The sequence below is a fragment of the Styela clava genome, chromosome 2 (assembly GCF_964204865.1).
Source record: "Styela clava chromosome 2, kaStyClav1.hap1.2, whole genome shotgun sequence".
Taxonomy (NCBI): domain Eukaryota; kingdom Metazoa; phylum Chordata; class Ascidiacea; order Stolidobranchia; family Styelidae; genus Styela; species Styela clava.
The window spans coordinates 20873400-20885798 of NC_135251.1; the positions used below are offsets into that span (position 1 = coordinate 20873400).

Sequence of the window (12399 nt, forward strand, 5' to 3'; positions counted from 1 at the left end):
TCACGAGCTGAACTTCCTGCTTTGACGTATCATCAGTATTTACAATAACGAAATAATCTGATATAAAACAAGCTCGATGAATATCCATTATTTCCGTGGTGCTGGCTAAATTAAAGTAATTATTAGTTATGAACTAAAGTTAATTTATCAACATTTTGTAGCGTTGTGTAGTACGACGTATTAGCGCGTTCGGGCTCAAATTACCTGAAATGATTCACTTAACATTTGAATAATAAAAATAGCGTATGATGATGAACTTAGTTGCATAGGTGAGTCGCGCTTGAGATTCAAGCAATAGACACTCATTGGGCTCATTGGACTTTGTAAAAACCGTGCTGTTTAATGAATAGGGCTGATGCCATAAAGACGGCACGCTGTTAACATCAGCGTTTTAAATGTATTCAGTGTAAATCATCAAGGATTTTATTATAATTACATTCGCCACCAATCCGAATTTATTATCTCTTTCAAAATTACAATAGACATTTGAAACTATTCTGATGGAGTAACACTACGTCGTACTGTCAGTTATTTCCAAATGAGCATTCAATACGAATCCTTTTCATGCATCCCAGTCTTATTAATAAATTGATTTTTTCACAGCCTCGTGCAGTCGAACTCTCTATATAGAGGAGTTAGCAGCAGATATTTCATCTCCGTGTTATCCTGGCAATTATTTGCAAAATCTAAACTGTAGAACAGAGATACAGTCTGATGGAACGAATCTGACTCAAATACAAATCACAGCCTTCAATTTGGAACCATGGCATGACTTTCTCAAGGTATGTCTTGTGGTGCTCAGTCCCAGACCAGAAATTTTCTGTCGGTTATATGTTGCATTGAAATCCGAAGAGCAACTGAGGTTTCAAGCGCGATGAGTTCTTTTTACTTGTAATTATTTATCATCGAAATTTTCAACGATCTTAAACGATCTTTTAATTGAGAATTATCCCTACCTGGAGGTGATTTACTCAAAATGAAGAAAATTGCCTTCTGCCCAGGTCGCGACCTATGGGTTTCTTTCTTGCGATCTTTCAATGCTAATTTAATTTTATTTTGATTGAAATATACGACTCAGATGTACTAAATGATTGATATGTATAATGCACTGTATTTTTGACATTGCTACCGCAACTAAGTTTATTACTATTAAGATTTATGGTTAATACCAAAATGTCATTTAATATATTAACAAACCCTGGTCTTCTTTTCATATCTGTGAGACCCGTGTGCCTAAATCAATGATCATAAGGTGTTTTGTTGAAAATTAATAGACGTGGAAAATCAAAGATTACTTTGCAATTTTATTGAATCGTTTTGGGCTGTTTTACATGCTCGCATATCGGCGGTTAATAAACTTTTTTAGTCGAATTCTTTCATTCATATTATCACATTTGAGCTATTTATAACGTTAAACTACCAATTCTGTAGTTTACGAAGTCGCTCGGGTGCATATTATAAACTGTTAAGCATGATAGAAATTAAATTATGCTCAATTATATGTTGAAAACAATCAATGTTTTTTTAACCTTTTTTTTGTCATGCACGAGTTAATGCGTAATCGCGTTTAGGTCAGTTATTTGAGTTCAACAATTGTCCAGAAAATAATTTGTTTTGATGACTAAAAATGTCATTAAATTTACTGTCATTTAGTAATTCAATTTCTGAATATTTGCATCATTGTTTCACTGTGACATTCATCATTTTATAATCCATGTAGAGTCATATTTCGTCATATTTTTTGATTTGATTGCATAATAATGACATCGGGTTTTAGGAAATTCAATATTTTCTGATCGCGACGCATTGATTATCGTTTATCCAATTTTTTTTTTGTATTTTTGTTTGTAACAAAATTGCCAAATTGCCAGAAGTAAAAAGTTTGAATCCTATATTTCTCGGCTTATATAAAAATTGAAAAGTAAAAACAAATTAAAATTTTTCATGCAGTTATATGGCGTGACAAGCTTCTTATTATTCATAAACTCAACAACAAAGAACGTAATAATAACCGGTTATCCAATTGGTAACATTACTGCTCTGTTTTCAACGGACTCCAGCATCAACAAATTCGGATATAATGCTACTGTTCGAGCAAGTAAGTTGTAAGATACTATAAAATAAGTTATCAAGCAGATTTATCGAAATGTATACAAGAAATTATGAAACATATTTATTCAAAAAAAAAAAATAGAATCGCGCGTCGAAACATTTCATGCTCTTAAAGCAGCGTCTAATCTGGTGAGATATTTTCCTTTAAAAAAAAAATTGAGTCTTCGCTGACTTTATCCTGTTGTTTAAGTTAAGTGATTATTCATTAGAGGTTCATCCTGTTTTCTTCAGCATAGCTGATATACTTATTTCATTTTTTAGTTTCGGAAAGTGACGTCCTCAATCAGTATAATAGCTATCACGCGGAGGGCGCTGCTCATGTATTGAATTCTCCGGTATATTTATCCAGCAGTGGTGACAAGGGAATGAATGGAGAAGCTATTGATTTGATGTTCCTTAATATTCCTAACACCACCGACACACCTATTCAATCGTGGAATGATTACACAAGTGAGATAATAATTACAGTAGTCTATATACCACTAGCCGTCAAATCAAATCCGAATCGAATATTTAAAATATTTTCTCGATGCTATCATGTTTAATTTTTTAATGGACTTACATTTAAGTCTTGAAACCTACAAAATAGCTAAACATAGGATTAAAATGTGCGTACCTATATTCATGTTTGTTACATGAAAGTCCTGTTCGAAAATAACACATCATATTTCAATCGAAATTTGATTGAATTTTGAAGCATTCAGTGAGCCCCAGTATATCTTTAGTTCAAAAAATGTAATTGCCTAGTGTAAATTCTCGAGATTTTGACATTTCAGACAATTCATTTGAAACTACGTGGTATTTCTATGATTTTAATCTTGAATGATATATATAATTTGTTATATTTGATTTTTGCAAAACGCTCTATACCCGACATGGGCATTACGACCAGCGGGTCAAATGCGACCCGTCGGGTACTTCAATCTGGCTCGCCGGATGCTGTAACAAGTAAACTGAAACCAAATTTCGATGTTTTAGCTTATAATAGCTCAAGGAATTTGTTGAGATTGCAATTAAATTTTGTTTCAGAACGAGGCTTATTGTTTTCTACTTTTGCTTTTGTAACACTGTAAATATTGTTCATAAAATGTATCTTTTTACGTCACACTTACATGGCCCGACAGTCCACGTGGTCGATATTTTTGGCCCCTGGTTCAAAAACCTCGCCCATTTCTGCTCTACACGGTTAAATGAACGGAGATAGTTTAACAAATGTTTTTGACGCTGATTGGATTCAATTGTTTGTGAGCTTTTTCCATGAACCTTTACATTCAATCGTTTTAGAAATATGACGACACTGATTTTTAATTTTTGACCAATAATTAGACAGTTTATCACACACTGTTGAAAAGTGCTTTAGCATGGGACTATTAACAGGCCAGAATCCGTTCGCCAACAAAAGTCTTCTGCAATTATTTTATGTCTTAGGACTTAGACCAGGGCTTGGCAATTAATTTTCTGAGTGGGCCAGATACATATAATAGACTTTGTTACTGTGCCGGAAGCACACAACTCAATACGAAAAACTATAAAAAAAACAAACAGTTTATTTACAACAGCTAGTCCAGCAGCTAGGCTAATGTTTATATAATAATACAGAGCACAATGTAACAATCGGGTCCATTATGACGTTATTTTCATCGATAACGGCCGGATTTAACACTTCGGTGGGCCGGATCCAGCCCGCGGGCCGTAATTTTCCCACCCTCGTCTTAGACAGTATTCAATATTTGCAGTCCACTGGAATCAAGGTTTATTGGATTTACTAAAAGCATTACTGAAGAGCCAAGATAAAAAATAAAAAAATACATACATTTTCATTTTAATCGGTGTAATAGACTGGTGGTGCATTGATAAACACCTGTGAAAGTATAAACCCTTTACACGTCTTTCTTTGACAAATGTTAACAAAATACCATTTTTTTCTGATGCGAGGTTGAATAATCGTTTGTTTTTGTACGCTTTAAAATAACCGTTGAAGCTAATTAAATAATTACGAATTGAAATAATATTTATATACCCCCAATTAAGGCAACAATACATTGGCAGTAATAATGGCGCTTTTCAATTTTGCCAATTTTTGTAGGATAATCGTTATAATTAGTCTCCAAGATTGTCTTTCAAACAATATAAAACTTGTCGAATTATAATATAAAGTTCGCGAGATATGAGGCTTTAAAGTTGTATAACTCATATACGTGATGCCAAAGCAGGAAAACCGGCGTTCAGGGTCAAAAGACGTTTTCGGGAAAGCCGGAATACCGGCTTTAAGGGTTCAAATAGTTAACAAAATACCGTTTTTATCTAATGCGAGGTCGAATAATCGCTTGTCCTTGTACGGTTCAAAATAACTGTCAACGCTGATTAAATAATTACAAACTGGAATAATATTTATATACCCCAATTAAGGCAACAATATATCGGCTGTAATGATGGCATTTTATACCGTATTCTGATAATGATTCATATTTCATGAACGCTGTGTACAGGGTTAAAATCATGAAGCTGTTCTCATTCAATGGGAATGGAATTCAGCTGTTACGAGTATCAATCATGTCATGGGCAACTTGCCATTAATGCACAATTTCCCTTTGACTCATCTCAGATTATTTTTGGTTCTGGTTTTGAATATGAAATAACTAAAACCAGGTATTTGTTTATTGGTCAACTTAATTAAGGAAAAATGATTTGGATATATAAATGATATGACTATATTCTTTATTTGAATATAATACTCACGTGCATTGTAATACCCATCGTTGTATGTTGCCGCGAAGGTATATTTTCTAATTTGGATATTCATATTGCTAATTTGAAGCCCATACAGTATGAATGACGCTCAAAAAGCATTGTGTTAAAATACAGGTAATCAAAACTACTATTTTTTGGTAAATATTCCATTTATACAGCAAAATTTTGATGACTCATCCACACTAAATTTGACGCGAGTTGTTCCTGATAGATGACTGTTGTATGCCGTCACTTTATTACGTATTAATGACTTTTGTGCCAATGTGTTTTATGCGAAAATATGATTTTGACCACAGCCATGCACCTATTTTTTGGTCGTTTGAATAAATCTGAAGTCGAATTTGAAAGATTGCATAACACGCTGAAGTGATGGTCAAACGCTGTTGTTAGAAGTCTTCAACAGGGGGAAATATAGCGAAGAAAATACTCAAATTATTGCGTCAAACTGGATAGTTATGATTTAACATATGTTTAATTTTAAGAATCTAACTTTCCATCGATATACTGATTTATCAAGCATTTCATATGTTTAATTAATCATGATCTTCAGTTAAATTCGTTTGGTGTTTTAGCAGACGGAAATCAAAAAATCTTCAAATATAATATGAATTTGAAATAAAAAAATGTGTAGGCTTCAAAATATTCCGCAATATAATATATGTAAATACCTTCTGCCCGTTTTGCATGGTCTCCTTTAGATAAGTCTTATCATAAATATATGTCGTAATGAAATGTCGTGCCATCTACATTTTAGATGGCAATGTTTCTCATTTCGTGCAGTCTCGCCTACCATTTATAAAAAGTTTTATCACACCGTAAGCAATAGATCGGATGCTTCTGAATAATTCAATTTTTTTTACAATGTGCTCAATACTGCTGTGAAATTTTCGTAAATTTGTAGATTTACCCACATACGCTGCTAGCCAAGAAAAGAAGAGTTTGTAAGGGCTGGTCAGATGATTGTAATCATAAAAAGTGAATCAAATCCTAAATTAATCTAATTATTCTGATGCAATTATCGTATTAATACTCAACGGTCTACTCTACAAGATGGTCTTTCGATTTATGCCATCTCGGACGAGGTGGTGGTATGGACATAAACTCGAATTGTTTATTTTGCGACGCTAAGATACTAAAGATCACAGTGGTGACTAATAGCTCCCCACAATTCGATTCAGTTCAGTCAATATGCCAGTTCCAACTAGCGCCATGCATATATTATAACGTATAGGCGCACTTGAATTTTGAATACACAACAAATAAATGACGCAATAATCCTTCAAAAGCTAAAACTAAGTTGATATTCAAATGTACCATGATAAATACCAGCAGGTTAGGCTATGCTATTCACCGTATGATAACGACGAATAAAATTTCAAAGCCAGTTCTTCCTTCTGCCAACAATCCAAGTATTTCCTGTAATGGGTGGGCGAGAATCCTGTTGCATACAACTCAGTCATTTAATTTCAGTACAATTGTTTTTTTTTGGCATCTTTTATATATCTTTTGCAATAATGCTTTCAATTCTGTGTGATATAGCAATATGACTTCACGGTCCATAATAGTATATATTGTTGGAAGATTTTCGAAGTTTGTACGTGTGAACAAAACTTTTAAATAAAGCGCCACTAAGGTATTGCGACTTAATATGTATGAAGTTGTTCACGTATTCGAAACTTCTTTCCCATCAACCCATCTAACAAAGTTGATGGGCTCCTCATATAGTTTTGGACATTACTGATGCCATTCGACGAAGACTCTGTCTTGGCAACAATTTCTTTACAGGCGCATATAATTACTTATATATATATATATATATATACAACTAATTATATATAATTACAATTGCAACCTGATGAAAGGCAAAAATTCAAAAAAAATGATGTCAAATTATATCAAAACCTATTGCCAATTTTAATTTTTGCATATATATACCTGACTCTTTTATATGTTAGCTAAAGCAATATACTAAAAAATTATATTTATTCACGAAATTTCAATGGTGTACTGCTGAAATCAATTAAAAAAAGACTCAAAATATCTGACTTTTTTATAGTTATTCTCGCAAACCTGAACGAATCCGCTGTATTAACTTTCAACGTAACTGCTACCGGATTCACTGCAAAATGGATGGAAGTATCCGGATCAATTTCGTACAATGTATCGGTCTTTGATTCTGACGGAAACATTTTAAAATCTGTCGTTACTACCGAAACGGTCCAAATCTTCAGCGACCTACCAAGCGGCTCTGATTATAACATTTCTGTAAAAATTACTGATAAGCTGGGAAATGTTGGATACTTTAGTGGTAATACTACCACTGGTAAGTTCCATATAAAAATCATATAAATATATAGATATTACATAAGAAAAAAACTCAATAATTACATTAACTACATAATCCCATTACTTCCCATTTTATTAGGCCCATCCCATCGACCTTTTTTAGCTGACAAATAATTCGGATTCTGGCGTTTTCTTCATTCTTAATATTTTCTCAGATGTTCTTTCTCCCACCAATCTACGGGTAACTGATATAAAACAAACAAACTTCATGGCAATATGGGATGCTGTTGATGGAGCAACTTCTTATCGGGTAAAATATACATGAATAATCTAATGTAAACTACCAAATTACATAGATATAGGCTAGATATATAGACAAGGATGAAAAGAGAGGGGAAAATAAAATCTGAAAATAACTAATGAAAAACGAAGAAGTTTAAATTTTGGTCGTTCTTGACGTACTTGTGGAACATCCAATATAATACCACAGAACAACCTAAAATTACGACAAAAAAGTCTAGTACATTCGCCTTAAATGGATTCCTAATATTCATTTCTTCTTAGCGGGGCTTTGATATATTTAAGTAAGTAAGCGTGATTAAGTATTAGGGCTTCAAAAAGATAATTCTCGAAATTGACGAAAGGTTTTCTTGGTTGAACAGTGTGACTATGACGCTAACGGCGTATCCTACTCCAAGCAAACTGAAAATGCGAGTTTTCTGGTAACTGGATTATCACCTGGATCGCTGTACACAATAAATATTTTTGCCATATTCCCAGTCGGTGTGAGCGATGCATCTTCTATTCAACAGATTACAGGTCAGAAATATATTTGGGTTGTGCTATTTCATTTCAGTTGCCGTCCTTCCAAAACCTAATGTATATTTTAGAATGCATATTATGTACGAAAAAACGCGGTGTTCTGCTTTTGTCAAGATTGTGGCTTTCGTGACGTCATATAAATAATTCGCTCCGAAAAATCTACGTAATATTTCTCCGCCTGTTCGCAAGTCAAGCAAATGTTGGGGCATGACGTTTAAAGGCTTTTTGATAACGCTAAGAAGCTTGACTATACTATCGATTTCTGTTATTTGATGGATATGAATGGGACTTTATTGGGTTGAAATTATAAATTAGCCCTATCAAGTTAAATGACAAGGAGTGATGAGCATTTTATAGATCAGCACTTTTAGTTTCGGAAATACCGTTTAGCTGACAGTCATAAATATGGAGGTAGTAAGATATACAGCGATATGCTATAGATTGAGTGAGATACAAATTTTTCAACAGTGTGTAGTTGCAGTAGTTTACCATGATTTATCGAATAAATGTATTTTTTCGAACTTTGTTGGGCGAATTGGTATATTGTCTAACAGTTCCGGAAAGTGTAAGCAATCTTCACTTGGTGCATACAACATATGCTGTCAATGTGTCTTGGACTGGTGCTACAGGCGCGTCGGACTACAGAGTGACTTTGCACGATGAAGGAAACGGATCCCAAATTTTGATCACAACGGATACCAAGATTCTCATTGGGAATCTTTCACCTGGAATCGACCATTATCTTTCGATTGAATCTGTTAATGCAGGCGGGAAAAGCCCAGCAGTTGGGACAAACTTTACCACAGGTATGTTTATTTTTTACATCATTGACTTCCATCGAATTTTTACTCTAACTAAATATTTGATAAATACTTGACAAGCATAACAACTGATAGGTTTGTGTGATTTGAACTTGCCGGTAACTGTCCATTTCAGATTTGCTACCACCCGATGCCTCAGTCCAAGTTTCCAGCATAACGTCCAATAGTTTCGTCGTAAACTGAATCTCCATACCAGGAGCAATATACTATGACTAGGAAAAGAGAAATCTTTATAACCTTACTCAAACTTTGCCAATAAATAAAACAAAACAAACATTTGATAATTTGCCGAGTGGTTCATTCATTGAAATAAGACTCAAAGTCTACAACAACAAATTCTAATGTAGTACGTAAAACAAATGTACATTGATCAAACATTTGCAACCGTTTCTCTTTTTGTACGCTAAAGAAACTCCGTAAAATTTCAAACGAGAAAATTGGTCAGAGACCGAAGACTTATCGATCGAAAGTTAGCGGATCCCAAAACAGCGCTCTTACTCCATAGTGACACCTTGTGTCCCATCACTAATTAATTAATAACTCGCTAATTATACGACATAATTCATCCAAAATCGATAGGATTCTGATCCGAGATATGATGAATGCATATGCAATTTGTAGCGGATTCGTCCTCGCTTTCGTGAGATATCGCGTGTATCTAACAGACAAACAAACAAACAGACAAATACCTTAATTACCTCTTAAGATCGATAAGTAATGAGCTACCTCTTGTTCTGTAACATTGTAAACGATTGGTTAGGTAGTAAGGTATTAGAGTACTTGAACTCAGGTCTTGGTAAATATCGCTCTGCTATGATTTTTAGAATAACCTCCTTTCCCCCCCAAAATAAAATCGGTTACAAAAGTGAGTAAAACTTTTATGTTTTGATATCACGCGTATTTGATAATTACCCGAGATAATATTAAACTATCTCACAGTTCCGTCAAGTGTAAGCGAGCTTCGTGTTGTTTCCTTAACAACGTCTGCTAGTGTATCGTGGAGTGGCGTAAAAGGAGTTTTATACTATACCTTCACCTTGAGTGGTGACGTAAGAGAGGAAATATCCAACACAACAGACATCAACATTACTGTGCCTTCTCTGTTGCCTGGGACGGATTACTTTCTTAAAGTTGAAGCTGTAAATACAGCGGGAGTGAGTCCGCCAACTTCATTGAACTTTACAACGGGTATATATATAATCGCTTTACATTTTCATTTTCTTTTTACAATCAGGAATTCATGACTTAACAGTTTTTATTGCTTTGGTTCAGAATTGTTGCCCTTTGGTGCCTCCATTGAAGTTGCCTCCATAACGACGGATAGTTTTGTCCTGAATTGGACATCAATACCTGGAGCGATATACTATGAACTAACAGTTTCAGAAAAGCGAAATATGTATAATTGTACGCATAAGTTATCAGTTAATGAAAGCCGGAAATCATTCACTAATTTGCCGAGTGGATCATTATTTGAAATCACTCTCAAAGTATATAACAGGCCCACAAACTACAAAACAATGAATGGAACTGCCACAACAGGTATAATTTATTAAAATTGACACCATTACTTCTATGCACAACCAATCAATCATTTTATTGCGCTTTCAATTTGCAGGAATGAAAACACCAGATAATACATCAGTTACAACTATAACTCAAACATCTTTTCGTGTTAGTTGGTCGACAATTAAAGGAGCCATACATTATCAAGTAAGCTGATAAATGTAAACTTCCAGAATAGCGATACATTTGATCAGAAGTCACATTTTACAACGGGAGTAGAAAATCTGAACTATCAATTATTAAGTAAAATTGATGAGTCAAAGCTATATAAATAAATCCTGAATGAAAAGAGTGGAATGAGTGGAAAAAATGTATCTTCTTTTCAGTTGATAATTTTTCATTCTGATTTCCGTCTAACTATTACCAGAAATAGCAATTAAAAATAGAAGGTTCATTAAGCTGAAATCAGTTCAAATTTATATTCAATGCAGTGTACAATAGTAGCAGCATTGCCAAAAAAGGCACAGATCATTCGCAATTGATTGTTAACAGACTTGAATTAAACACATAATCCAGGAACGTGGAGCTTATCTTCTTTTCAGATAAACGCAACTTCTGATGGCAGTATCATTCACAAAGAAACTTCATCTAATTCGGCATACTTAGATAATTTATCTCCTGGAACAGTGTATAACTTGAGTATTTTAGCGATTTTCCCTTCTGGCACGAGTTCGCCATCTTCCAGAAGTCAAATTACAGGTAAGAATTTACATGTACAGATATATGATGTGCCGATTTGTTGTCTCATCTCATTATTTAATGTTATTTGAAGTTCCAATCCTGGATGTCCAGAATTTCTGAGCTGGTGTTGTGAATGTTTTCTAAATCAACCTTGAGGAGTAGATCATTGGAAGATCATCATATATTCATCTGTTATTTTATCATTGCAAATCATGAATGCATGTTCACAGTCGTATGCACGTTGTTGAAAATGTACGTGATCATGAATCAACCATGTTTACTATAAGCTGAATCTATTCAACGCGCAACCTCCGTGCAAAATTATGTTTATTTTGCCAGAATGTTCAATGAAAACTGGTGCGTTGAATATCTGAAGCCGTGTGTTTATATATAATATGGATATGTTATTGTTTCTTCTATGATGTGTGAATTTTTATACTGCTTATACATTGCAAATTTATGTATAAGTTGGAAGAGTGACATGGCATGTACCATCTAAAATAAAAATACATTCCATATTACGAGTGTTTAGTATCAGACTATTTCCTGCAATGGAAATAAAGCTGGTAAGAAGCAGAACAGCTGATAATGGTAGTGTGTTTTGCTACTGTTTGCCCTGTTTAGTTGGGCTTTATGCGCTTTGAGAGTGTTGCGACATCTTGAGACTTGAATGGCGAGCCATAGAAATAAACAAGATTTTGCGATGAGGTTTCAAAGAAGAATTTATTTGAGTTTGAGTGAGTGTTTTTTAGATATTTTATAAAAAGAAAGGTTAAAGATGAAAAAACGACATTAGACTGTATTTAGAAGCAAAACTTCCAGATCTTTAAAAAATGAGCTTTTCTGCAGCCACAGCCAGAAGAAATCCTCTGCCTTTCAACTCTATTGCCTCAGTATTTCAGACCAAAGATCAGAATGTATTATGAGTCAGAACACGCAATATTTTTCAGTTTTACAAAGATAGATGATCTCAAATGGAGTGTGTGCTTGAATTAATTTATTGGTACGAAAATATCGTTTGATATATATATATACGCATGTGTAATGACAATTTTGACAACAAGCTTTTCGTACTTTTATATATATATATATATATATATATATATATTTATTGTCACGCAAATATGAGATAGCGTGAGCGACATTGCCATTGTTTAGATATTTCTAGTTTTCAGTACTTACAATATATATTGCTTCATGGCAATCTGCAATCATTTCGATAAAATAGGTAACTAAGACGGTTGTGTTTTTCGACAAGTTTTCTCCCGACTACAAGAACGCATGAGTAACCGACAGCGTTAAAAAATGATGATAATCAGGATGCCGCCATAATTGTTTTTATGGCTTGTATGCAGTACGGAAA

The 12399-nt window shown here is 34.0% G+C and overlaps 1 protein-coding gene across 3 annotated transcripts in view; it reads left to right on the forward strand.

Moving 5' to 3' along the window:
* LOC120336530 (fibronectin-like) overlaps window positions 1–12399 on the forward strand; it is a 31766-nt gene that overhangs the window by 496 nt on the left and 18871 nt on the right. The window contains exons 2-12 of one of the 3 annotated variants that reach the window (XM_039404222.2): window positions 604–782; window positions 1951–2098; window positions 2374–2562; window positions 6920–7186; window positions 7365–7459; window positions 7812–7968; window positions 8526–8777; window positions 9732–9980; window positions 10065–10331; window positions 10408–10502; window positions 10898–11054. In XM_039404222.2, coding sequence (XP_039260156.2) covers window positions 604–782; window positions 1951–2098; window positions 2374–2562; window positions 6920–7186; window positions 7365–7459; window positions 7812–7968; window positions 8526–8777; window positions 9732–9980; window positions 10065–10331; window positions 10408–10502; window positions 10898–11054 — 2055 coding nt within the window. The remainder of the gene's footprint in view (window positions 1–603; window positions 783–1950; window positions 2099–2373; window positions 2563–6919; window positions 7187–7364; window positions 7460–7811; window positions 7969–8525; window positions 8778–9731; window positions 9981–10064; window positions 10332–10407; window positions 10503–10897; window positions 11055–12399) is intronic. The other 2 variants (XM_039404224.2, XM_039404225.2) reach the window with 2 other exon arrangements.